The sequence below is a fragment of the Oryza glaberrima genome, chromosome 1, assembly GCF_000147395.1.
Source record: "Oryza glaberrima chromosome 1, OglaRS2, whole genome shotgun sequence".
NCBI classification, from domain to species: Eukaryota; Viridiplantae; Streptophyta; class Magnoliopsida; order Poales; family Poaceae; genus Oryza; species Oryza glaberrima.
In genome coordinates this window covers 39603689-39627873 of record NC_068326.1, presented here as the reverse complement: position 1 = coordinate 39627873, position 24185 = coordinate 39603689, and the positions used below count along the sequence as shown (strand labels likewise).

The 24185-nt window shown below is 41.6% G+C and overlaps 3 protein-coding genes across 5 annotated transcripts; 2 read left to right on the top strand and 1 right to left on the bottom strand.

The window, feature by feature from the left end:
- The first annotated feature begins 4008 nt into the window (after positions 1 to 4008).
- On the top strand, positions 4009 to 10307 carry LOC127775072 (cysteine synthase-like). Its single transcript, XM_052301389.1, has 10 exons — positions 4009 to 4678; positions 5083 to 5192; positions 5274 to 5331; positions 6821 to 7084; positions 7162 to 7299; positions 7375 to 7426; positions 7503 to 7582; positions 8963 to 9022; positions 9628 to 9708; positions 9888 to 10307. Exons 1-10 carry the CDS (start codon positions 4433 to 4435, stop codon positions 9978 to 9980), a joined length of 1182 nt encoding a protein of 393 aa, XP_052157349.1. The 5' UTR covers positions 4009 to 4432; the 3' UTR covers positions 9981 to 10307.
- Positions 10308 to 12044: 1737 nt separating this feature from the next.
- LOC127755203 (mitochondrial uncoupling protein 2-like) lies at positions 12045 to 16244 on the bottom strand. 3 transcript variants are annotated; one of them, XM_052280866.1, is made up of 9 exons: positions 16013 to 16244; positions 15568 to 15786; positions 15367 to 15451; positions 15026 to 15175; positions 14856 to 14950; positions 14668 to 14772; positions 14492 to 14566; positions 12665 to 12751; positions 12045 to 12486 (listed from the first exon to the last, which is right to left on the bottom strand). In XM_052280866.1, exons 1-9 carry the CDS (start codon positions 16070 to 16072, stop codon positions 12466 to 12468), a joined length of 897 nt encoding a protein of 298 aa, XP_052136826.1. In that variant the 5' UTR covers positions 16073 to 16244; the 3' UTR covers positions 12045 to 12465. The 3 variants fall into 3 exon arrangements, with proteins under 3 accessions (XP_052136826.1, XP_052136832.1, XP_052136839.1); XM_052280872.1 differs by having other exon boundaries at positions 14856 to 14954; positions 15045 to 15175; XM_052280879.1 differs by lacking the exons at positions 12045 to 12486; positions 12665 to 12751 and having other exon boundaries at positions 14442 to 14566; positions 14668 to 14720; positions 14856 to 14954; positions 15045 to 15175.
- A 4565-nt stretch (positions 16245 to 20809) lies between these two features.
- Positions 20810 to 22513, top strand: LOC127770276 (ABC transporter B family member 20-like). Its single transcript, XM_052295939.1, has 2 exons — positions 20810 to 21345; positions 21435 to 22513. The coding sequence occupies exons 1-2, from the start codon at positions 20976 to 20978 to the stop codon at positions 21998 to 22000; spliced, it is 936 nt and encodes a 311-aa protein (XP_052151899.1). The 5' UTR covers positions 20810 to 20975; the 3' UTR covers positions 22001 to 22513.
- The last annotated feature ends 1672 nt before the right edge of the window (positions 22514 to 24185 follow it).

Here is a 24185-nt window from a genome sequence, read left to right as displayed (position 1 = left end):
ATACCTACCTACTTAAAAAATACCCAAATATTAGAATTTAATTAGAATTTAATATGTTTTAATTCAATTTTATATGTTTTTTCTTTTCGTTGCAACGCAAGACCACTTTTGCTATAATTTAAAAGAGTGTAATTAATATTGCAGAAAATTTTATATTTCATTAAATTACAATTCATTTTCTTCATATAAATAGTTCAAATCAAATTTCAGTCACCATATCATTACCCGGTGCAACGCATGGGCATTTTGCTAGTAAACAAAAAGATCAATTTGCACATATTCTTGTTGATTTGATTTACTCCGTGGCAAAAGTTATGCTTCCCTGGAGGAAAAAAAGAGTAAGAAGAATTTTGAATAAAAAATACATATTTGGTTCTCAATCTTACAATTATTTTTTTGTTATATCAAAATTTAAGTAAATTTTATAGCACTACCAATTTACCACTATGGTATAGTTATATTGTGCATGTTTGGTTTATTATCAATATGCGGTCAAATTTTATGCTGGTAAAAATAAATCCTAGATTTAACATAAAAGGAGTGAAGTAAACGAGCGATCCATTAACTTATACGGATGTGTCAAATAGGTTCCTAAACTCTAAAAGTATATTTTTCAGGTCCTCAAAGTTGTCTTCGGTGTCATATAAGTCCAAACGGGCTTCAACTCGCTCCATTCGCTGACGTATACCATGGTGGCGCCTACATGTTAGTGGGATCTGCATACCAGTCATATGAAAAAAAAATAAAAAATACGTATTTTCTCCTCTCTACCTTAGAATCATTTTTTTATCTTGTCTCCTCTCTACCTAAGAGGAAAAAAAATATGGTTTTCAATTTTATATGCATATGGGTCTACACTAACACATAGGCGCCACCGTAGCATGCCACGTCAGCGCATGAAGCGGGTTAAAGCACGTTTGGACCTATATATGACACCCATACAAGTTCGAAGACACAAAAATACATTTTAAGAGTTTAGGAATATAGATGTAAGTACTGCCCATTTACTTCGCTCATAAAAAATATGCTCCCTAAGGATTAGAGGATTAGGCAAGCTAAAAGCAAGCAGCTAGAGCAATTGAGCAGCTGTAGAAGCTTCGAAGATTTTGTGCAAATTCTGTGGTGTAGAGATCCATTAGAGCTTTTAAAATTCCTAATTATCATGTGGACAATGTAGGGTGCAAGAAATGATATAAACTCAAGAGGGAGAATGGCAACGGCTTGTGAATTGGCAGGTAAAATGGAGCTAAGTGAATTTGCACAACTTTATACAATTGAAAGCAACGCACCAACCACCAAAACAACAATATAAACTTGTCAGGTGCTTATAATTTAGTGTATGAACTTGTAAAATACTCATTTTGGTATATGAACTTGTGTGATACATGTAAACTAAGACTAAAATGGCACGACAAGACTGATTTTTCTGTATTGAACATTATAAATTACAAATTAGTAGATGACTTGCGTATACATAGAAGAAAGGTTATATTTGTAAACTTAGATTTCACTTTATCTTTCTTTGTGATATAAACTAAGAGGGAGAATGGCAACGGCTTGTGAATTGGCAGGTAAAATGGAGCTAAGTGAATTTGCACAACTTTATACAATTGAAAGCAACGCACCAACCACCAAAACAACAATATAAACTTGTCAGGTGCATATAATTTAGTGTATGAACTTGTAAAATACTCATTTTGGTATATGAACTTGTGTGATACATGTAAACTAAGACTAAAATGGCACGACAAGACCGATTTTTCTATATTGAACATTATAGATTACAAATTAGTAGATGACTTGCGTATACATAGAAGAAAGGTTATATTTGTAAACTTAGATTTCACTTTATCTTTCTTTGTTTCTATCCCTTGCATCATTACTTAGATTTTTATGTTTTTATGCAATCATTATGCCTTATTATATGTTTATCCTTCTTAGACACATGTTTATATAAAGTTTAAATCAACAACAGAATCAGTAAGATTAACCTTACAGTGTGATTTTGACCTTGTTCGCATGCACCAAACAAGTTCGTGCACCAAAACGAGCATTTTACTAGTTCATGTACTAAATTACACCCGCTTAACAAGTTTGTGTACCGCTGATGCAATTTACACTTAATTAAAATTAATTGTGATGGTGCTTTTGTGGGATTGACAAATCTGGGTGGATGGGGATGTGTGGCAAGAGACTCAGCTGGATTGCAGTGCAGAAGTCTGTACAGATGGCTTTGCAGCCAGGGATGCGAAGGGTGAATTTTAATACAGATTCACTTAATTGCAAGCAGGCGCTAATAGGGGATGGATACGATCTGGTTATTCTCGGTCCTTTCTTAGCCCTTCTCTAGTTCCAAACTTTCTCTTCAAACTTTTAACTTTTCCATCACATCAAAACTTTTCTACACATATAAACTTCCAACTTTTCCGTCACATCGTTCTAATTTCAACCAAACTTCTAATTTTAGCGTGAACTAAACACACGTTAAATTTCTACTATGAGGCCTATCACAATGCACCTATGTGGACCGGTGCTACACGGTGCCAGTGAGGATTTTGGCGTGCGTGGCAGAAGGAATCGCACCCTAGTAGAGTTCCTCGCCCCCAAGCAAAGCCGCGCGAAACCTCGTTCTCGCGAGTCCACGGGCGGAGGAGAAGGACACGGGTCGCGCGCACTGTGAGCGGCGTAGCCTCGCCCTCGCGTGCCCTCGCGCCGAATCCCATTGCGAAATCCCCATTGTGCCCACGAAAATTCCCCTCCCGCCACAACCATTCTTCCTCCTGCCACCGAGTCAGAGAAAAGGCAAGAAAATCTTGGGGATTGGAAGAGGAGAATCGTTTATAGTTTAAACAACAAGAAATTGAAGAAATGAAAATCAATAGAAACCAACAATCGAGGCGTATGTCCACCACAAGATGAAAAAGAAAAAAAATCGCAAAAAGAAACCGACGCCGGTGATGGTGGCCGACACCGCCACGATAGCCGGGGACGCCTCCGCCGCTAAGAACCGGCTGTCACCGCCGCCGCAAAGAACCCACCACCAAGAACCCGCTGCCGCCCGCCGGATCTACGCCCCCACCTCCTCCTCCTCCTCGCCGCTCAGGGCCTCGCGCCGGTGCTTGCACTATGACTGGTCTGTACTACTTCAATTTTTTTCCTCTATTGTGTAGGAGTTAAGGGGTCTTTTAATAGAGTCTGCTAGAGCTGACCAAGTCTAAGGCCCTGTTTAGTTTCCAAACAAGAATTTTTCACCCTGTCATATCAAATGTTTGAACACATATATGGAGTATTAAATATAGAAAAAAAACTAATTACACAAATTACGTGTAAATTACGAGACAAATCTTTTAAGCCTAATTGCGTTATGATTTGATAATGTTGTGCTACCGTAAACATTTGCTAATGACTGATTAATTAAGCTTAATAAATTTGTCTCCAGTTTACATACGGAATCTATAATTTGTTTTGTTATTAGACTATATTATATGTCCTATATTCGATGTCCTATATTCGATGTGACACGTCAAAACTTTTCGTCTCGCAAACTAAACAATATCTTGTTGGATGAGACACCAGAAGATATATAATGTTTGTTGCGCTACAGAATTAGTGAAAGCACTCACTCTGTTGTATAAAAAAGTAAATATGACACATCCTAATAATCTAATCCGTCTAGCCGTCTGGATTCGTTGTCATTTGTTTTTCAATGGAGGGAATATATGGCAGTAGCAATGGGTCGCTGTCTACCACGGAGCCAAACCATCCACGTAGGAGAAAGCAAAACGAGTCTCCATCTCCACAGTGGGCGTAGCTTTACATGGGACCCACCACCAAACTTTTTTTCCACGTGGGCCCCACCTTCAGAGAAAACCGCGTCTCCCCAACTTCCACCGCTAATTTCCGCCGCTGGCTTCGTACTTTCCAACTCCACGGCGGTTCGGCGGCGTACGGCGGCGACCCCCGCCGCTTACTCCTCTTCCCTCCTCTCCTCCCACCGGCGGCGCACAGCCGGCCTTCCACCGCAGCGGAGAGGCCGGCGCGCCAACGCTCGGATCCGGCCTCCGCGCCGTGGCCCAAGCGGCGACGGCGACGAGCGGACGACTTGGAGCGGCGTCTCCCCCTTCCTCGTCCGGCCTCCGCGCCGTGGCCCGAGCGGCGACGGCGTCGGGCGGTGCTTTTCAGCTGTGCGCCTGCGCCTGAGCTTCGCTTTTCAGCCAAGAACGGGTGACCAAGTTTGGCCACTCGGTCTTCACTAGGCTACACATGTGGATGAGGACGTGGCACCGAATATGCCGAACATGTGGAGGAGCATTGTAAACGCCTCACAAAAGACCATACATTAGGGAGGGGATTAGGCAACAAAAGCTCGTCGTCCATCCGCAGATACGGAACTACTCCCCTATCCAACACCTCCGAGTCCGAGCAACGCAAGATGGCGTCGTGGTCGTCGCCCGTCGCCGCCGCCGCCTTGCAGGTCCAATTCGGGTCCTCCTGCTTCTTCTCCGCCCGATCGCCACGACAGACCCTCCTCCTACCACCTCTCGCCCGCAACCCTACACTGACCATCCAGCCCCGGCCCCATCCCTTCCGGAACATCAACTCCTCCTCCTCCAGCTGGATGTGCCACGCCGTCGCCGCCGAGGTCGAGGGCCTCAACATCGCCGACGACGTCACCCAGGCAATTTCCTTACCCTGCGCGTTACCTACCTACTTGTACAAATTACCCGCATCTTACTCATGCCACTCCTGCAAGTCTAAACTGCAAGATGCCTGTTTGTGAGGAGGGGAAAAGAGAAGGCTGAGTAGATACGCCCATAATTAATCAAGTATTAATTATTTTAATTTTTTGATTTTTTTTCAAGCAATTTTCTTATAGATTTTTTTTTTTTGCAAAAAGAACACACGTGTAGTAGTTCGGAAAGCATATGCAGAGGGAGTTTTTCTCCCAATCCGCTGCTGCCGAACACAGCCAAAAGTAGAGAAATCGGCAGCAACATCGTTTAGAGACATTTCTGGCCGACGAGTGCGCTGTATTCTAATGTGAAGTAGTTGCCTGTTTGAGGATTTAATGTCTGATTGCAGCTCATCGGCAAGACTCCAATGGTATATCTCAACAACATCGTCAAGGGATGTGTTGCCAATGTCGCTGCTAAGCTCGAGATTATGGAGCCCTGTTGCAGTGTCAAGGACAGGTACACATTCGCCGCCCTCTCTCCTTTCCTTTCCTTTCCTTGCCTTGCTGGACTCACCTTACACCCCCAATTTCTTTTCAGGATAGGATACAGTATGATTTCTGATGCGGAAGAGAAAGGCTTGATAACTCCTGGAAAGGTGAATCAATGTTCTTTTGTTTATATATATATGCATAACCACTTGTTGCCGTCTTTCACATTTTGACCTTCTTCCTGATTATTACTACTCCCTCCGTTTTTTAATAGATGACGCCGTTGATTTTTTCTCACATGTTTGACCATTCGTCTTATTCAAAAAATTTACGTAATTATAATTTATTTTGTTATGAGTTGTTTTATCACTCATAGTATATTAAGTGTGATTTATATCATATACATTTGCATAAAATTTTTGAATAAGACGAATGGTCAAACATGTGAGAAAAAGTCAACGGCGTCATCTATTAAAAAACGGAGGTAGTACTAACTACTAAGAAGACAAGTGAGGAAACATGGTCTGTTCATTCATCTAGATTTCTTGATGCTTCCTAGAAACAAACATTTGGTTTCAGACACCAATACATATTGAGTGTCCCAAGAATCAAACTGTGCCTGAACTAGGAGCCATGGTTTATGAATAATCCATTTGTCCAGTTTCACATTTTGAACAGAGTGCATTAACAGTGCCATATAATTCCTCCACCCATCACTAAAACAAGGGTACTTGCTATTCATTGTTCAAAATAAAATTATGGCAACTCTATTGGAAAAGCAACTACAGTAGTATATGCATCGATGTCCATGGCTCTATGCACTATCATATTCATCCAAATAGTTATGAAATTTTTCCACGGATATTAAATTTAGAGTAAATTTCATAAAACTACATATACTTTGCACGATCTATCACAAAACTACAGATTTAAGAACTTGTTTCACAAAACTATAGATTCAATGTCTTCGTTTATCACAAAACTGCAGGTACTTTGCACAATATATCACAAAACTACAGATTTAGGAACTTGTTTTACAAAACTACAGATTTAATATCTTCATTTATCACAAAACTACAAGTTTAGTATCTTCATTATCACAAATCTACAGGTTTTAGCATTATTAAAAAATGTAGTTTTGTGATAATGGAGACACTAAATATGTAGTTTTGTGAAAAATGAAGACACTAAATGTGTAGCTCTGTGATAAACGAATACACTAAATCTATAGTTTTGTGAAACAAGTTCTTAAATCTGTAGTTTTGTGATAGATTGTACAAAATACCTGTAGCTTTGTGATAAACGGAGACACTGAATCTGTAGGTTTGTGAAACAAGCTCTTAAATTTGTAGTTTCGTGATAAATTATGCAAAATACCTGTAGTTTTGTGAAATTTACTCTTAAATTTATATGGATATGTCATGTTGGTTTGAATTATTGAAAACTTTCTCAGATGCTACTTCATTGTTTCTTCTTTTTTTTTCTCATTACGTTACTTCAGCTCTAAGCCTAGTGACCGCGCATGTGCGTGCGTGTGTAAGTGTGTAAAAACTTTATCCAATCCTACTTCATAGTTTCTTTTCTCTCTGTACATTATTTCAGCTCTCACCCAGTGACTTACCATGCATGACATATTACTTTATGCTCTATGCTCAGAGTGTTTTGGTGGAACCAACAAGTGGAAATACAGGCATTGGTCTTGCCTTCATTGCTGCTTCCAGAGGATATAAATTAATATTGACCATGCCTGCATCAATGAGCATGGAGAGAAGAGTTCTACTCAAAGCTTTTGGCGCTGAACTTGTCCTTACTGATGCCGCAAAAGGGATGAAGGGGGCTGTAGATAAGGCTACAGAGATTTTAAATAAGACACCTGATGCCTATATGCTGCAGCAGTTTGACAACCCTGCCAACCCAAAGGTAACATATAGAACTAGCCACATGTCTGTCTAGATTTGTACTGTGCCCAATGTTTGTCTTTCTTCATTTTCAAGCAGGTACATTATGAGACTACTGGGCCAGAAATCTGGGAGGATTCTAAAGGGAAGGTGGATGTATTCATTGGTGGAATTGGAACAGGTGGAACAATATCTGGTGCTGGCCGTTTCCTGAAAGAGAAAAATCCTGGAATTAAGGTTTCTTTAAGTTCCATCCATGCAAAATCTGCTGTTATATGCACTTTATAGTCCTTACACAGTTATCTTTTGTAGGTTATTGGTATTGAGCCTTCTGAGAGTAACATACTCTCTGGTGGAAAACCTGGTATGTTTGTGTTCTTACTTCCTTAAGGTTTGTCAAATGTCTGCTCTTTCCCTTATAATTCACCCCATTTGTTTAGGCCCACATAAGATTCAAGGCATTGGGGCAGGATTTGTTCCAAGGAACTTGGATAGTGAAGTTCTCGATGAAGTGATTGAGGTCTGCACTTGTTCCAATCTTTTCTACTCTATATTCAGACTGGCCGTCAACAGGCCGCCACCGTCCTCCGCCGCTTCCGTCGCCGCACGAAGAGACACCGACGCTGACGCCTTGCCGCTAACCTTCGCGCTCCCGACCACCTGCCGCCACCAAACCTCGCGGCCAGGCGCGGGCCCAGCCACCTCCGGGCGCCACCGCGAAGCCTCTGCCACCCACCTTCCCGCTGACACTGCGCCGCCAGATCTGGGGGTGGAACCCCAGCCCCGACCCTCCCCCACATCCCTTCCGACGCAACAGGGAGCATGGCCCCCACCGAGGAGCCCAGCCGCCGCCTTCCTCGCAGCCGCTCGGTGTGCCGGCGGCCTGCTTGGGCGGCGGCAGAGCAGCGGAGAGAGTAGAGAGGAGAGGAGACGAGAGGAGGCAAAGAGATAAGACCATTTTTGAATTGGTTGTCCCATCAGCCCCCATGCCTCCTATAATTCTCGGCTAGTCTATAAGGTGTACATACCACTGATTATGCATGATCATTATTGCACTTTGAGGTAACAAGTAAATCAAGCGACCCAAAGTTATTTGGTGCAGATCTGGTAATCTGCAAAGCCAAAGTAAATCAAGCGAGCCAAAGTGGAATGTGCAGTACTGTCTCATTCTCTCTTACAGAGCAATCAGATTCCAGCCATTTCAATGTGCTTCTTGAACAAACCATCGTGAACTGGAATGAAATCCTTCACCACCTTCTACAAAAAAATATCACCTTTGGCAGTACATTAAGCTTCCTTAGACTCCAGACAAACTCATCGTTCAGTACCGATGAAGAAGCAAGACTCTTATTCCTCTCAACCTGTACAGAATAAAACAACATCCTGTACGCTAATTTAACATAATGGATTCATCACTGACTGGTGTTATGGCCTAGAATTCATTGGGGATAAACACCAGCATGAAGGTAGCCGGGTGGCATCGGCTTGGTTACTTTAGGTTGGGAAGAACTTGGCTAATTCTGATTCATTGCTTGATTGATAAGAGGGTTTCCTTTACATGTAGGGAGGACTGACTTGACATCCAACAAACTAATCTCTAGTATTATGGAAACCAATCTAATCTCTCTATCTAGTTTGCTAACAAACCTCATCCACTTACCTAACTAGATAATCTCATAACTTTATTTGACTTCTTCCTAATTTATCATGCCTAAACTGCTGCATGGGCCTGGCCCATGCCCATCTTGATTACTCCTTTCTTCAGAGCATCCATACTGGCCCAAATAGCTCACCAAGTATGGAACAACTAGTGTATGAGAAATTCACCATTTCCGAGGATTGTTGCTGGGTTTACTCATGCTAATATCTGAGAAATTTACCACCTGTCTGATTGTTGCAGATATCTAGTGATGAGGCTGTTGAGACAGCAAAGCAATTGGCTCTTCAGGAAGGATTACTGGTATTCTAATTTCATGTTGTGATCTACTCTTTTAATGCGTCATTCTTTCTTTGGTTTGCTCTTGAGTTGCAAATTTTTATATTCTAATGAGAACAGGCAAATCGCTACTCACGAGTCACAGCATGCTAGATAATGCCCTTTCTTGCTTTGCTTTTCATGCATGCCCCAGTCTTATTCGTGAATCAAGAACAATCAATTTCAAGGCACTATCTTGAGTCAGTCTACTCTATTTTCCATCTAAAAATAAGGGATTAGCGGTTAACTAGTAGAAACCTACACTTTTGTATGTCAGACCATAGATTTCTCCTCTTAGTTTCTCAACTATTGTACCGAAAGTGAACACAGATATAAAATCAGAAATGCCAGCAAGATGTGTGATGGATCTACCGAAAGTTAGGAGCTGACAAGAGCTTTATTCACCCTTTCTTGTAAATATCAAACTCTGAACATAATCTCCTTACAATGAAAATTACAGTAGGAGCCTTTCCTGCTGTTTTCGGGTCACACTTTATAATTTTGTTATAACTGCAAAGGCAAGTTCATAACTGCTTCAGGAATAAAACTGAGAATATTTTATCATTTGAAGCTATGTGGATGTTCTTCAGGTTGGAATTTCATCTGGGGCAGCAGCAGCAGCTGCCATTAAAGTTGCAAAAAGACCAGAAAATGCTGGAAAGTTGGTAGTGGTGAGTACTCTATTGTCATAAGTGCTAATACCATTTCCAGTTTCCAAACATCTGCTATTCTTTTGTCAAATCATAACTCAATTCCAAATATTATTACATGAGGTATTGGATATTTGGATGTCAAATACACATAGATAAATCATCTCATGTAATTACATCCTTTTGGCTCATTTCTACAGGTTGTGTTTCCAAGCTTTGGTGAGAGGTACCTTTCATCTATCCTTTTTCAGTCGATAAGAGAAGAATGTGAGAAGTTGCAACCTGAACCATGAGCCTAACTTCAGTGTTCACAACATCATAATTGTTTCTGAGATTTCTGGCCATTAGTTTTTTTTTTCTGAGAAGTATCATACCACTCCATAGCTGTTTGTTCGATAAATAAAACAGTTACCTTTGCACTTATAATGAGGCTTGTGAGGGTACTGTGAAATTTCTCTGAACATCTTCTACTCTTCTCTTTTATCCTTAAATCAATCTGGGAGCAGTTTGTAATACATACGTAAATTTAAAGCTGGGTGTTTGGTAATTGTAAACAAATGTTTCGAAGAGCCGTGAAACATTATCAATTAGCATGAAGCACTTTAAAAGTGCTTTCCGGATGCTGCTAGTGCTTTTTTGTCGAGAGCTGTCACTCGAGGTGTGGTATTTGAAGACATGGTATTATCGTTTGAAGTAAATTTTACGTAACTACATATTTTGTGATCTTAGTTACATATATGTTTTAGTATTGGAGTTTTTTTTTGACGCTGTATTGGAGTTTTACAAGACATGGTTGTTCCAACTAGGATGTGGACTTGGTTGTTCCACCTAGTATGTGGACTTAGAGCTTCATCCTAGGCGGAATAATCACGATGCCACATCCGCATCCAAAATATATGTAGATAAAGGATTGGTTTGGTTTGAGGCCTATATTGGCCTTACCAATATTTGGCAATTTCAATAGTGTTTATTGTCTATTTGATTTGGAGCCAAATTTTGGCATGCCTAAGAAATAGGCTATTTCAACAGTTAATTTAGGCTATTTTGGCTTCAATCCAAACACAATTTTTCCTTTGCCAAAATTAGCCATGCCAAAAGTTGCTAAAATTTGACATTGACAGAAATTGATAAGGCCAATTTAGGCCACAAACAAAACCAGCCCAAATAGCCACGTCATCTCGTGGGTGGGCTCATTCGTTAATAGTGTACTTCTGTGAATCTTCAATTTCAAAATATATGTATGTAAGTAAGCGAGTGTTAAAATTGTTTGTTTGTGAGCTGGTATAGGTCTAGTGGATGTTGATATAAGCCTTTTTTATTTCAATATTGGTATTATTAGTTAATATTTGAAATAGTAAGATAGGTTGATAGGGTACATCTTCGATTTAGGTTTTAAATTGTCAGAGGTGTAGATAGTTGGTTCATTATAGTTTTATTTTAATACTTAATACTATATAAAATAGATATAGCTGCTAACCTCACCATTAATAATACTCCCTCCATTCCAAAATGTAGGGCACACTACTTTTTAAAGTGGTTTCATAATATAAGACGTGCATGCATGCATGTAATTAATTAGCACATTCTCTCCCCTAAATCATTATTATTTTAAATCCTATACTCATAAGCTCTTCAATTCTATTGGTTGCATGTATTGTATTAATTGGGGTGATTCATGATAATGATGAGATATTAATTATTTCTTGGTATTTGGGTTAAGGATGGTTATGTCTTATATTTTGGAATGGAGGGAGTATTTATTTGTGTTGTAGAAATCCATAGGATATTAAAAAAATCCATAATAAGATATTAAAATCAACGGGAAAGCAAGAGGCACAGTTGGTCAGTGTGAAGAGCAAAGTAATGTTCCCTTTATTATAAATATTTGACATTTAGAACCAGATTTGGTTTAAACATTTTGAAACTTTGACCATCAATTTCGTATCAAGATAAGTCTATAAAAATCTAATCCATTTATCACATTATGATAACACTTGTGAGGTAAAAGAAGAGCAACTGTGCTTATGATATGAGGAATGGTTTTATCATGTGAGGTGAAAGAAGAGCACCGTGTGTAAGTCCAAAAGCATGTAGCCCCATCATAGAAATGGTGAAATACAGTTTCACTGAAATACGTGTAGCTTGCAACCTTGGAATCAAACCCAATACAAGAATGGCTTGTCAGGAGCTACTATTTGGGCAGACTTCAGCAGATGCCACATATACGCACAAATGTGTTAGCAAAAATATGAAGATGATGATCTGCCTATATTATGTGTGGCAGCAATCTTGGTAAAATCGCCACAAGATAATTCGAGAAACATGGCAGCAATCTTGGTAAAATCGCCACAAGATAATTCGAGAAACTCGCGCTCAATAGATGATGCAAAAGCAAGTTTAAGTCACAACTTCCTTTCATATTGTTTACAAACCTCGGATACATGAAATTACTACCAAGAGTAACCTATATTTGCATTAGATTTTGTGAGTTTCATTTTTGGTAAAATTAAAAAATTGCTCAGACAGTACAATGACATGTTATGGCCAATCATCTCTGCACAAATGGCTCTGTTGATGTTGTCCTCTGCTGAATTGATGGGTTTAATTAGAACGCATTGTCCTGTACAAAACAAATCTAATCCTAGACATATGTGGCCTTCAGCAAACAGCACTATAAAGTGGACTCAGGAGCTACAGCTAAATCAAGCATCGATTCAGTCCTGCTCCTGCTGTTCACTTGCATGATAGATCCTTGGCTTGCAGTGCAGTGCAGCAGACTTACAGAATTGATCTTCTTACCTTTTTGTCATTTCACAAAAATAAAAATAAAATCATTAGCTTTGCTATGACAGAGTGAAAACAAATAGAGCACTTATTTAGGTGTAAGCATGTCAGGCTATAGCGATGAGACTAGGACTTCCTTTTTCTTTCCATTTTTCCCCTAAAGTAGCAGAATAGCATTAAAAAAGAATATTACCTGCTCCAGTGTTAAAAACATTATCACATTCCATGACCCAATGCGGCAAAAGTTTGCAATGAACCCTTTATAAAAAGCAGGAAGTCCCTGCAGAAAAGGATCATCAGTATAGAAATATTGCGTGGTGCAAACGCCTTCTAAATCAGATATGAATACAACCTAGTCCACATGCATGAGCATCTACAGCAACCAGAAACAAACCAAGGACTGAGACAGCTACGTTTAACAGAATCCCTATGTTGTGGGTAGCCTAGTATGTCTGTATGTGTAATATTCAGATGTACTACGCTGATTGAGTGGTAGAAAGTGATCACTTGGTGACATGCCATGTTTTTATTTTTTTGCGATGTTCCCACATCATTCTCCATAACGGATTCGCCCCTGATTTCTAGCACAATATTAAAAGGGAGAGGCCGGTTGTATCTAGGTGACGATCTAAATACACTAAGCCACTCCCGATAAACCCTAACACCGATCCTAAGGAGCGCTGGAAGGAGACCGAAGGGCGTTCTCCAACGTAGGCCGGAAGGGCGACGCCATCCGCACCGCAAGCCTCTACTTCACCTCTGGCGACCCGCTACCGCGACCTCGACTTAACCGACGACTCCTACCGCGACTAAGATGTCCTCAAGCTCAACCGCTCAGTTAATTACACCATTCCACATAAGCTTAGGTGATCATGTATGTGCTAAGGTTAAGTTAATGAGTATAAGATCTAATACACTGCTCCTGTTGTTCGATAGTATGATCAGATAGTAGACATTTGTGGAAACAAACCTTTGAATCAGATAAGGCCTAAGGGCATGTAAGATTTTCAAAACACCTTTCGTTTTACATGCTAGTTTTTTTTTCAATGGCAAATAGGCTCTCAATATCTCTATTTTTTCCCCTAACGCTCTTAGTAAAATGGGCAAACCCTAGTAATATAGGTCTGCTTACAAAACAATTACAAACACGAGCAAAATCCAAATGGAAAAACGCACACAGGGTTAGAGAGGGACCAGGCCTGTAAAATGCAGCCAGTCAAGCTTACATACTATATACCCCCAAACAAACAAGCAAACAGATTGCAAATTCTAAAAGATTTAAGAAAGGATAACAATCATAATACCTGAATATATAAAAAACTAGAGGCCAAATCAACAATTCAATCTCCATATAACTAGACTATAGTCGAATGATAGAACCAAAAAAAACAATGTAATTCGAAAAAACTATATAGAGCAACAAGGCAAAGTAAAGCTAGTGAACTGAGTTCAAATAAAATATTCATGGTTGCAGGGTACACTTTGAACACTTCATTAGGAGCAAGTGAAAATGTGAAATGTGCTGCTTATGCATCTAATTAGAGAATTGGTGCATATTAGCTTAGGAATCATCACGCGCAAGGTTCTTAGCCTCAGATTTTGATCCGAAGTCACGGAGAAAAATCCATTCTCCTTAGCAGCATCCAGTTTCTGTCATAACCTCTCCTAAATTCAAGTTGACCAATCCAATCAGAAGTCATGGCAAAATAAGGCTCTTCAACCTACTTGAGGTGAAATCCTATTTAGAATGGAATGTCAGCTATATTCTATCCTTTCAGTTGAGTGGACGATTTAAGGGACAAGTATTTAGGGCAGAGGAACATAAATGTTTTAAGGGAATGTTTAACTGAAATGTTGAACCGCTAATCCCCAAGGAAAATTACTTCTGTGCTTGCTACAAGTGTTTGAACTTTGAAGATTAGTTGTATAGTACCAAAATACATTTGCATCGAAAAATCTAAAAGATTTGGTTGTACACAACAGAAGAGCTATGAAAGTTTTGGAGAAGGGTTTGCCGTACATCATTCTTTAATGTCTTTGCAAAACAGTCTAGTGTACTCTTGTACGTTGCGTCACCCATCATTCTTGATTTCACCTACACGGAAGTCATGTATAGTTACATTTTGTAACAGAGTGTTCTGTAGAACATAACATGACTTGGGAACGATGAGCCTAAACAGCATGTGCAGAGCATACCACATCCACTGGAGAGCCAATGCAAACAGCAAAAAATCCAGCACCAAGTCCAGCTAAAAGATGGGTAAAAACGTTATCAGTAAACCCAGGAAGTTTTAGAAACATCTGCACAAACAGAACAAAGTGATGAACAGTAACACACATAGAAAGTGGCCACAAGAATACAAGGTGAAAGAATCAAAAGGCACCTGTTTGAGTTGGTCGTAGCTGGCCAACTCGGTAGCATTAATTATAGCATTGCGTGCTATGTTTGGACCGAGGCCAGTCCACAAAGCTCCAATACCTTCCTGAAAATATGAAGATTTACAGGCCGTGGGGAATATGAATATTTTTTTTTTAATTTACTGCTCATGATCACCATGAATTGTAGCAGCAACCTGTCTGATTATGGTAGCATACGCATTGAGGGCTCCAGAATAGTGCCTCTTGACAGTGGTGGCCTTTCCATCAGCTTGCAATCTCACTTTGACAAGATCAGTTGGATTTGCCACAACAATTGCTATGACACCTATGAATATATAGAACGGTAATTAATATAAGAGTATATTTACTTGTGCATAGTGCACCTACCTTAAGTCCTTAACACATGAAATTTGGATGTAAACTGGTTGGCTGCATTTAATTAGCAAAAGCAATTTAATATGTGACAAATTATTGAGAAAGTGCAGCAAAGAGAAACGGATAGGGGAAAGTACCCACCTGTCATAAGAGCAGCAAGGATCTTAGCAAATAAACTGACACCACCAGCAACAGTATCTCCGTCTCGGATAAAGAAGGCTTTCACCTGCAAGGTAAGGAGGGGATAATTAATGGTGTTGACATGAAGTGCTTTGACAGAAGAAAGAAGAAAATGTATATGAAATAGTAGTATGAAACAGAAGGAAAGGAGCACTAACTGACAGGCTCATACAAGGCGATGCGGAGTCCGCCATAGACGCACTGGCGGTGAAGGCCAGGGATGATGCCGTTCCAAAGCGCGGCCACCCCTTCCTCCCTTGCGATGCACATTATTGTGCCCAGCATTCCTCCAGTGGTCCCTCCTCCTCCGCCTGTAGCTAGGGCTGCTTTCTTTTGCAGCTGAAGCCGCACTTTGGCTGTGTCGAGAGGAATGGTGCACACCTGATGAGAGCGTTGAATCGATACATTATCAGTGTCTACAGTAAGAACAAGCAAACTCACTCTAAGCTAAAATCGGAAGTGAGGGACTCGATAGTTCCTAGTTGTCCAGTTAAAAGCTAACGATCGATGCCCTTTTCTTGCATCACAGCCAATGATTCACAAAGTTGTTCTTCTTTCCCCATCGACCGATGAGCTGAGGCGGTTGGGGATGTCGCAGCGTGCTTACCTCAGCGAAGCAGGCAGCGAAGGCGCTGCTGAAGAAGACGGCGGCGAAGGAGGAAGCCATCGCCAGTGTGTCTGCAGCGGAGGCGGAGGCGACTTCCTAGTCCTCCGCCACTCGCAAGTCGCAACGCCTCCTCCGCAGTAGCCAGTGCTGCTGCCGTACTTGGAGAGTTGGGTGGGAGCTGGATCAGATCCAGATCCAGATCCAGAATCCAGACGAGAGTCTGTGTACTCTTTTTCAACAGAGGAGGCGTTTACCTCAACACCGAAAACCAAATATTTATATCCACTTCTAATCACACAACTCTTCAAGATCACATAGTCAATTTGGGTCACAACTTTACATGTTTCTCGTTAGGTAGGGCCTACACTAGTGCTCCGCACCAGAAGGGAAAGGAGAGGGAGGACTGAGAAGAGAGACCTCGTCGGCCATCCCCTCGCTCCACGCCGCCGAGCTTGTCGGCTAGGTAGGAGAGCCGACATGTGTTGTCGGCTTGATGGGGAAGGCGGCGAGGTCGGAGAAGCTTGTTACTCCGCGGCGTTGCCGTGTCACTTTTATTAAGTGTTATGTATCGGTTTATTAGTGAAATCTGACATAATCGAGTAGTTATTGTTTTTACTAATATCAATGTTATATTGTCTCGGTTATATCCGATCGATCAAGATTGAGATTAGTAAATGCAATTTGCTCGGGATTTATGTTTTATCTCACTAGCATGGTGGCCCGCGCAGAATGCGCGGCTAGTATCGTTATATTTTTTTTTCTCATATAATAGCATATATTTTCTCAATTTATTATTAAAATATATTAAAATGATAACATAATTTTAAATTTTGTACTAACTTTACCAAACTACCCATGTGTAATATTCATATTGCGCGTGATAATTATTGATTATTTTTAATGTTAAATTTTAGTTATTTCTAAATTGTATTCTTATATAGATTGTAGACATGTCTTCCAATATCCCTTATTTTTTTAATTATGAATTTTCGTTATTTGTACATTGTATTTCTATATGGACTCTAGCCTCTTCTTTCAATATTATTTATTTTAAATTCTAGATTTTGAAAATTTCTAAGTGTATTTATACGTGGACTCTGAACTGATTTTTCAATATTATTTATTTTTTTAATTTCGAAAAAATAAATTGTATTCCTATATACTCTAGATTCTTCTTCCCTTTTTTAAATTTCGAATTTTAGTTATTTGTAAATTGTATTTTTATATGGACTCTAAACTCTACTTTTAATTTTATTATTTTTAATCTGAATTTTAGTTAATTCTAAATTCTTGTATGGACTCTATACTCTTCTTCTAATATTCCTTATTTTTAATTCCGAATTTCTATTATTTCTTAATTGTATTTCTATATAGACTCTATACTCTTCTTCTAATATTCCTTGTTTTTAATTTTTAATTTCTATTATTTCTTAATTGTATTTGTATATGGATTTTTTTTTAATTCCGAATTTTAGTTATTTCTAAATTGTATTTCTAAATGGACTCTAACCTACTTTTAATTTTCTTATTTTTTTAATTTTGAAATTCTATTACGGCATGGACTCTAGTCTCCTCTTCCAATATTCATTTTTTTTAATTCCGAATTTCAGCTACTTCTAAATTGTACTTCTATATGGACTCTGTTTTTCTTTTTTTCGATTGATATGAGAATTTCTAAGCCGTGAGAGCAAACGTGGAGACTCATTTTTCTATTACTTTAATAAGTTAATAGATTTTAATGCTGGCTTTGGGTAAAATGATTAGGATTTAGTTAGTTGTAATTTTTAACCAAACAACCTATTCAGTGGGACAAGCAAATTGAAACGGAGGGACTATATCCATTTATTAAGCTGTGGTATGTCAACATAAGTATGTATGAGTTGCGGCGCAAATAAACACTATAATACGTGGTATGGCGTCTCTTTGATAATTTTTCTAAAACTAGAAAAAATGCCCGTTTGCAACGGGTGAAGTCTATTTTAATCTTATTATTGTTATATGGTTTAGTTAAGATGAAATTCACTATTGGAGTTCGCTTGGATATATATATATATATATATATATATATATATATATATATATATATATATAGAAAATCATGAGCTGCAGTTAGGAGTTCGATCGTCTCAAGTTAGCATGCGAGTTTTTTTAAACAGATTGGATATAACATAAGTTGGTCCATCCAATGGCCTAATTCATCAATTAACCTAGATTTCTTAGCTTGAGGCTTTCATCGTCTCATGTCACACTTGCGTAGCTTTATTTTTTTTACATTATAGACACCATGTATTCATGTTGTTTAACACCTAAGCACATAATTATTAAGATGAGTAGTTTATTGATTATTGTATTGTTGTTCCTTGCATTGCTAGCTGGATGTTGTATTGATTGCATATACATGTAGCATCCGATAAATTTAATCCGTTTCTGATCAGACTACGCACCATTTCCGACATCTGAAACAATCCGCTCCGCATCGGCATCCGTACACTATCCGCACCCGCTTTGAATCTGCTTAAAAATATGGTTTAGGATATGGTATGACCACTATCCGTTCGAATCCGCTCCGTTTTCATCCCTACTATCAACAATACACGCGGCTGCACACCAAGCAACAATGGTGAGAGAAGTAGATGTAGCTACTACAGATTGCACAAAGGTTGAAGTGAGCCAATGAGGTATGCCCGATGCCACTTGTAGTTGGCAAGAACATGGCTCTGCCGAAGGTCAGTGTGATCGAGATTGACAACAAATATTACTAGTTTGACTTCTGGAATGTCCTTGGTAGGCCCAATGGGGTGGATGGGCAATTTTTTGAAAAATAAAGTTGTGGAAGCTAAAGCGATTACAAGGTTGGACGATGTATATCTGATGGTCCAAACTGAGATAGGATTGCCTAATCCGCTCAAGAGAAAACCTAGCAAGCCACGACCCAAAAGGTTTAGATCCAACAAGCAAGTATATAATCTCAAACAACAACTAGATTACTACAACACAAAATAAAGTAACAAGAAGGTAAAATGAGAGGATATCATTGAGATGTACGGGATGATGTATTTCTCGGAGTTCAAATCCTTAAGGAGATTCTAGTCTCCGTTGAGGAACTCACAAAGAGCTAGGCTTTTTCTACCATATCCTCTTGAGGTTGCACAAATACACTCCTCCACTAGAGTTATCTTTTTCCATGAGCGAGATGCCAAGATCCGATCTTCTTCCCTTTACCAACCACCAATAGATCGATGCCTCGAGAGCGACGCCTAGCTGTCTAGGAGTCCTCAACCTCCAAAAGTAACAAACATCACACAGCTCTTGGCAAACTCTAGTGCTCAAGATTGAAAAAAAACACACATTAGGTTCTCAAACTCCAAAATTCACAACCACAAAGATTCAAGTCACCAAGAACAAGAGGGGATTCGAGAGAGGAATAGAGAGATCAAAGACTCAAAGCATATTAGCACAAAGCTCAACCCAAAGCAAGATGATAGTTGAATGATTTGGGGTAACCCTGGAAAACATTGGTGGGGGAGGAGGGTTTATATAGATCGCCCAAAATGTGGTCGATGAAGAGAAATCTTTTAGCCCACGTTAGATAGTCCGATTTCTAGATCGGATAGTCTGATATTTTGCTCCCCCCCAAAATAAGAAAAAGGTGAAAAAAGAGCGAGAATCAGAGAGCGAAGTTCTGACAATTTTGAACTATTTGATTCAACGGATAGTCTTAGGGTTTAGAGTTTAGCCGCAAATACTTCACTCTCAGAGATCTTTCAAGCCAAGACAGATAGTGAAGTTCGGTTAAATTTCGAATAGTCCGATGCATCATATAGTTCGATCTTACATCAAACAAACCAATGCTTTGAGAGCAAAAATGCCTCTCAGGACAGAGAGTGACATGCAGTGAAATTTCGGATTGTCTAATGTGTCGAATAGTTTAAAATAGCGTCGGATAGTCTGACCAGAAAACTGTAGGAACACTCAAAGAAAGTGAACTTGAGCTCTACTGTTTAACCAATTATATGCATGTGATACCCCCCTCTTAATAGTACAACATCCTAAACTCAATAAACAAAGTTTACAAGAGTTACCACATTTAAGATGTTGCTTAACCTTTATTTGAATCACACTCCATTTGAACCTTGCAACCATCTCAACAAATTCCATTAGTACCTCTCTATTTGTGTTGTCATTATCACCACAATAAATTAGGGGTTCTAGATGCACGTTGAACTTCATATTACCCATTTTTCCTTTGTGAGTGTGGTGCCCTGTGTCTATCTCTACAAGGTCAATGTGAGACTAAAGCACTTGACATAAAACTAGTCATTGATATGAGACCCACTATTAAGTGTAGCTTTCCTATGACTCAAATTCTAACTAAAAATAAAATTAAATCGCCTTGAGTCATTCCACCCGCATCACATCGATTTGTAGGGTTCGCCATATCACAATGCAATTTATCAACACATCGATTTTAAGGAGCACTCTTTTGATAGCTCATGCCGATGTTTATGCCCATTATATATTTATGGAAAAAGTACGAATTACCCTCCCCCGGAACTATCGCGGTCGACCGAATTACCCCCTGAACCACAGAACCGGACATTCTGCACCCCCAACTATGCAAACCGGACGAATTACCCCCCTCAACCCAATCCACGGTGGTTTTGGTCTACGTGGCGTACGCGTGGCTGTCCAGCCAGCATTCTATTTTATATATAAAAAAAGGTGGGACCCACTTGTCATACCCTTCCTCTCTCTCACTCTTCTCTCTCTCACGGGTGGCAGGCGGGGGACCCGGAGCAGCGGTGGCAGCGGGTGAAGCGGACGCGGCGGCAGCGGGTGAAGCGGGCGCGTCGGCGGCGGGGGATGAGGAGGCGGCTGCCAACGAGCTCGGTGGTATGCAGGAGCTCAGTGGGATTAATCGATTCTTGAAGAAGAGCAGTGAGAGACGCGAGAGTAGGAGGCCATGCCGGAGTCTTGGAGAGACGCGGAGGCGAACGCCTCAGCGGCCGCGCCGCCGTCGTCGGCCTCCGTCGCCGCGGCGGACTCGAGCCTGGGGAATGGCAAGGGCGGTGGCGGCGCCGCGGCAAGGGGAGAGCGCGCGGCGTCAGCGGCGTCGGCATCGGCGTGGGTGCCGTTCCACTTCCACAAGCTGTTCGCGTTCGCGGACAAGACGGACGTGGCGCTGGGGACGCTGGGCGCGGTGGCGAACGGCATCGCGCTGCCGTTCATGACGGTGCTCTTCGGCAACCTCATCGACGCCGTCAACCGGGTGTCCATGGTCTCCCTCGAGTTCATCTACCTCGCCATCGCCTCCTCCGTCGCCTCCTTCGTCCGTAAGTGCTGGAACACACCACTGTACTCTACTGTACTGTCTTGCCGCAAAGATTGCAAAGCTGAACTTGTTGGATGATCTTGTGGCCAGAGGTGACATGCTGGATGATCCCCGGAGAGCGGCAGGCGGCGAGGATACGGAACCTGTGCCTCAAGACCATCCTGAGGCAGGAGATCGCCTTCTTCGTCAAGTACACCAACACCGGCGAGGTCGTCGGCAGGATGTCCGGCGACACCATGCTCATACAGGACGCCATGGCGGCGGCGACGGCGGCGCGTCATCCGTCGTCGTCTCCGCAGCCGCCGCCGCCGCGCGCCGCCTCCCCGTCGGCGTCCGCAAGCTGCCCCTCCACGTCGTCGTCACGGGGGAGCGGGCTTCATCAGCAGCCACCTCGTCGACGAGCTCCCGCGGGGACAGCGTCATCATCGTCGACAACCTCTTCACGGGGCGCAAGGAGAACTTCGCGCACCACCTCGCCGACCCGCGGTTCGAGCTCATCCGCGGGCAACGAACCTCATCCCCTGCCGGCGAGGCCGCGCAAGCCGAGGCCGTCGGGGCCTCGCATCCGCCTCTGCCTCCTCTGCCTCGCGGTCGTTGGCGGCCGCCTCCTCATCCCCCACCACCGCCGTGTCCGCTTCACCCGCTGCCGCCCGTGAGAGAGAGAGAGGAAGAGTGAGAGAGAAGAGAGGAAGAGTGAGAGGGTATGATAAGTGGGTCCCACTTTTTTTTATAAAATAGAATGCTGACTGGACTGCCATGTGTACGCCACGTAGACCAAAACCACAGCGGATTGGGTCGAGGGGGGTAATTCGTCCGGTTTGCATAGTTGAGGGTGAACAATGTCCGGTTTTGTGGTTTAGGGGGTAATTCGATTGACCGTGATAAAACTGGTCATTGCTATGAGACCCACTATTAAGTGTAGCTTTCCTATGACTCAAATTCTAACTTAAAAATAAAATTAAATCGCCTCGAGTCATTCCACCCGCATCACATCAATTTGTAGGGTTCACCGTATCACAATGCAATTTATCAAAACATCGATTTTAAGGAGCACTCTTTTGATAGCTCATGCCGATGTTTATGCCCATTATATATTTATTTATTAAGCTTGCATGTACAAATATTCAGTGACATGTTGAATGCAACATTTTGGACACATTGTATGTCGCACATGCTTCTGTTTTTTACCCGTTGCCTTTATTTCAAGAATGGCGCCCCCACGCCTTCACATATAGTATTCCTTCTATATCTTCTATATAGTTACAACCCAGTACATCATAAAGATTAACATGCAAACACGCTACACTATCCTCCACTGCAAATTATTATATCTTAAAATTGATACAAGCATCCTACATCATTTAGTGTGCAAGCATATCAAATCAACATCCTCACATATTCCACAATGTTCTAAAGAATATATATATATATATATATATATATATATATATATATATATATATATATATATATGATCTCTACAACATTGAACAAACACTCATGCACATTATCTGTAGCGAAGCGCATGGTACCATCTAGTATGTTTCAAAATCCAATTCAACCATATGTCTTCCCATAGCATTTTTCACAGCTACATGCCTGTTTTCTTCCCCTCCATCAACGGACCTCTGAGGAAGAATCACCCTGTTAGCATATTATGGAGGAAAACAACCAAACCAAACGGCACTCTTGAACCAAGAAGATATAATCACAACAAATTGTGAATACAAATTTAAAACAGCAAAATTGATTTGATACCTATGCATTGAATATGTGGGAGATTAAAGAAGTAGTGACTTTAATACTATATATAGCATCCAAATGTTTACAGCATCATCAAGTTAAAGGATCGATCAGAGGGGGAAGGCGTGTGGGTTAGAAGAGGAGACAAGGAAGGAGGAGGATGTGGGTGTGGTGGAAGCTGACGCGAGTACAGGTCTAGTCGAGTGGAAGCCATTGTTTAAGCTGATCATGGTGGTCATGTTTATGGAAGCAGATGAGGTGCCAGTGTAGGAGGTGGAGGTGGAGGTAGAGATGGAGGCGGAGGAGGATTGGCGCGGTCGGCGGCGTGGTGCAGGGCCCTTCTCGGCCCAGACGAGCTCCTGCAGCTTGATAGCCTGCGCGTCGGGGTAGTAGCCCCAGAAGGCGCAGGTGCAACAGGCGGCGGAGGGCGTGAGGTTGGTGCCGGCCCGGTGGATGTAGCGGTGGCTGTACCTTCTTCCCAAGCAATCGATGCATTTGCGGCCCTCTGTCATGTCGCCCATGCCAGCGCCGACGCACCGCCGACAGTACACGCGGCCGCACACCAAGCAGCGATGGCGGAAGAGGTAGATGTAGCTGTTGCAGAGCGCGCAGATGTTGGAGTGAGGTATGCCCGGACGACGCCGCTTGTAGTTGTAGTTGGCACCAACACGGCGGTCGGCGACAACAGTGCTGCTGGTAGTGGTGGGAGACAGCCGAAGGCCGGCCGGCGCTTCGGCGCTTGGGCGATGCTCCTCCTCGTCCTGCTGCAATTTGTAGGCGAAGATGTTGGTGGAGGACCTGACGGCCAACAGATCATTCTGCTTCTCGCCGGCGGCGGACGCGGACGGGAGGTCCTTGAATGTGAGGTCCACCGATTCGTCGGGAACACCCAGACCCAGGTAGAGATCCTCCAGCTCCTGCCGCGCCATCCTCAGAGTAGTCTCCTCCTCCTTGTCGTTCATCATATCGATCGCTTGGCTTGCTTCTAGTGAATCTAGCTATCTCGGACGGTGGATCGATCTTGTATATATATATATGCCCATCGCCCGTTAGAGTCACTGACATCGATCTATATCTATGCATAGACATAGATTGCTT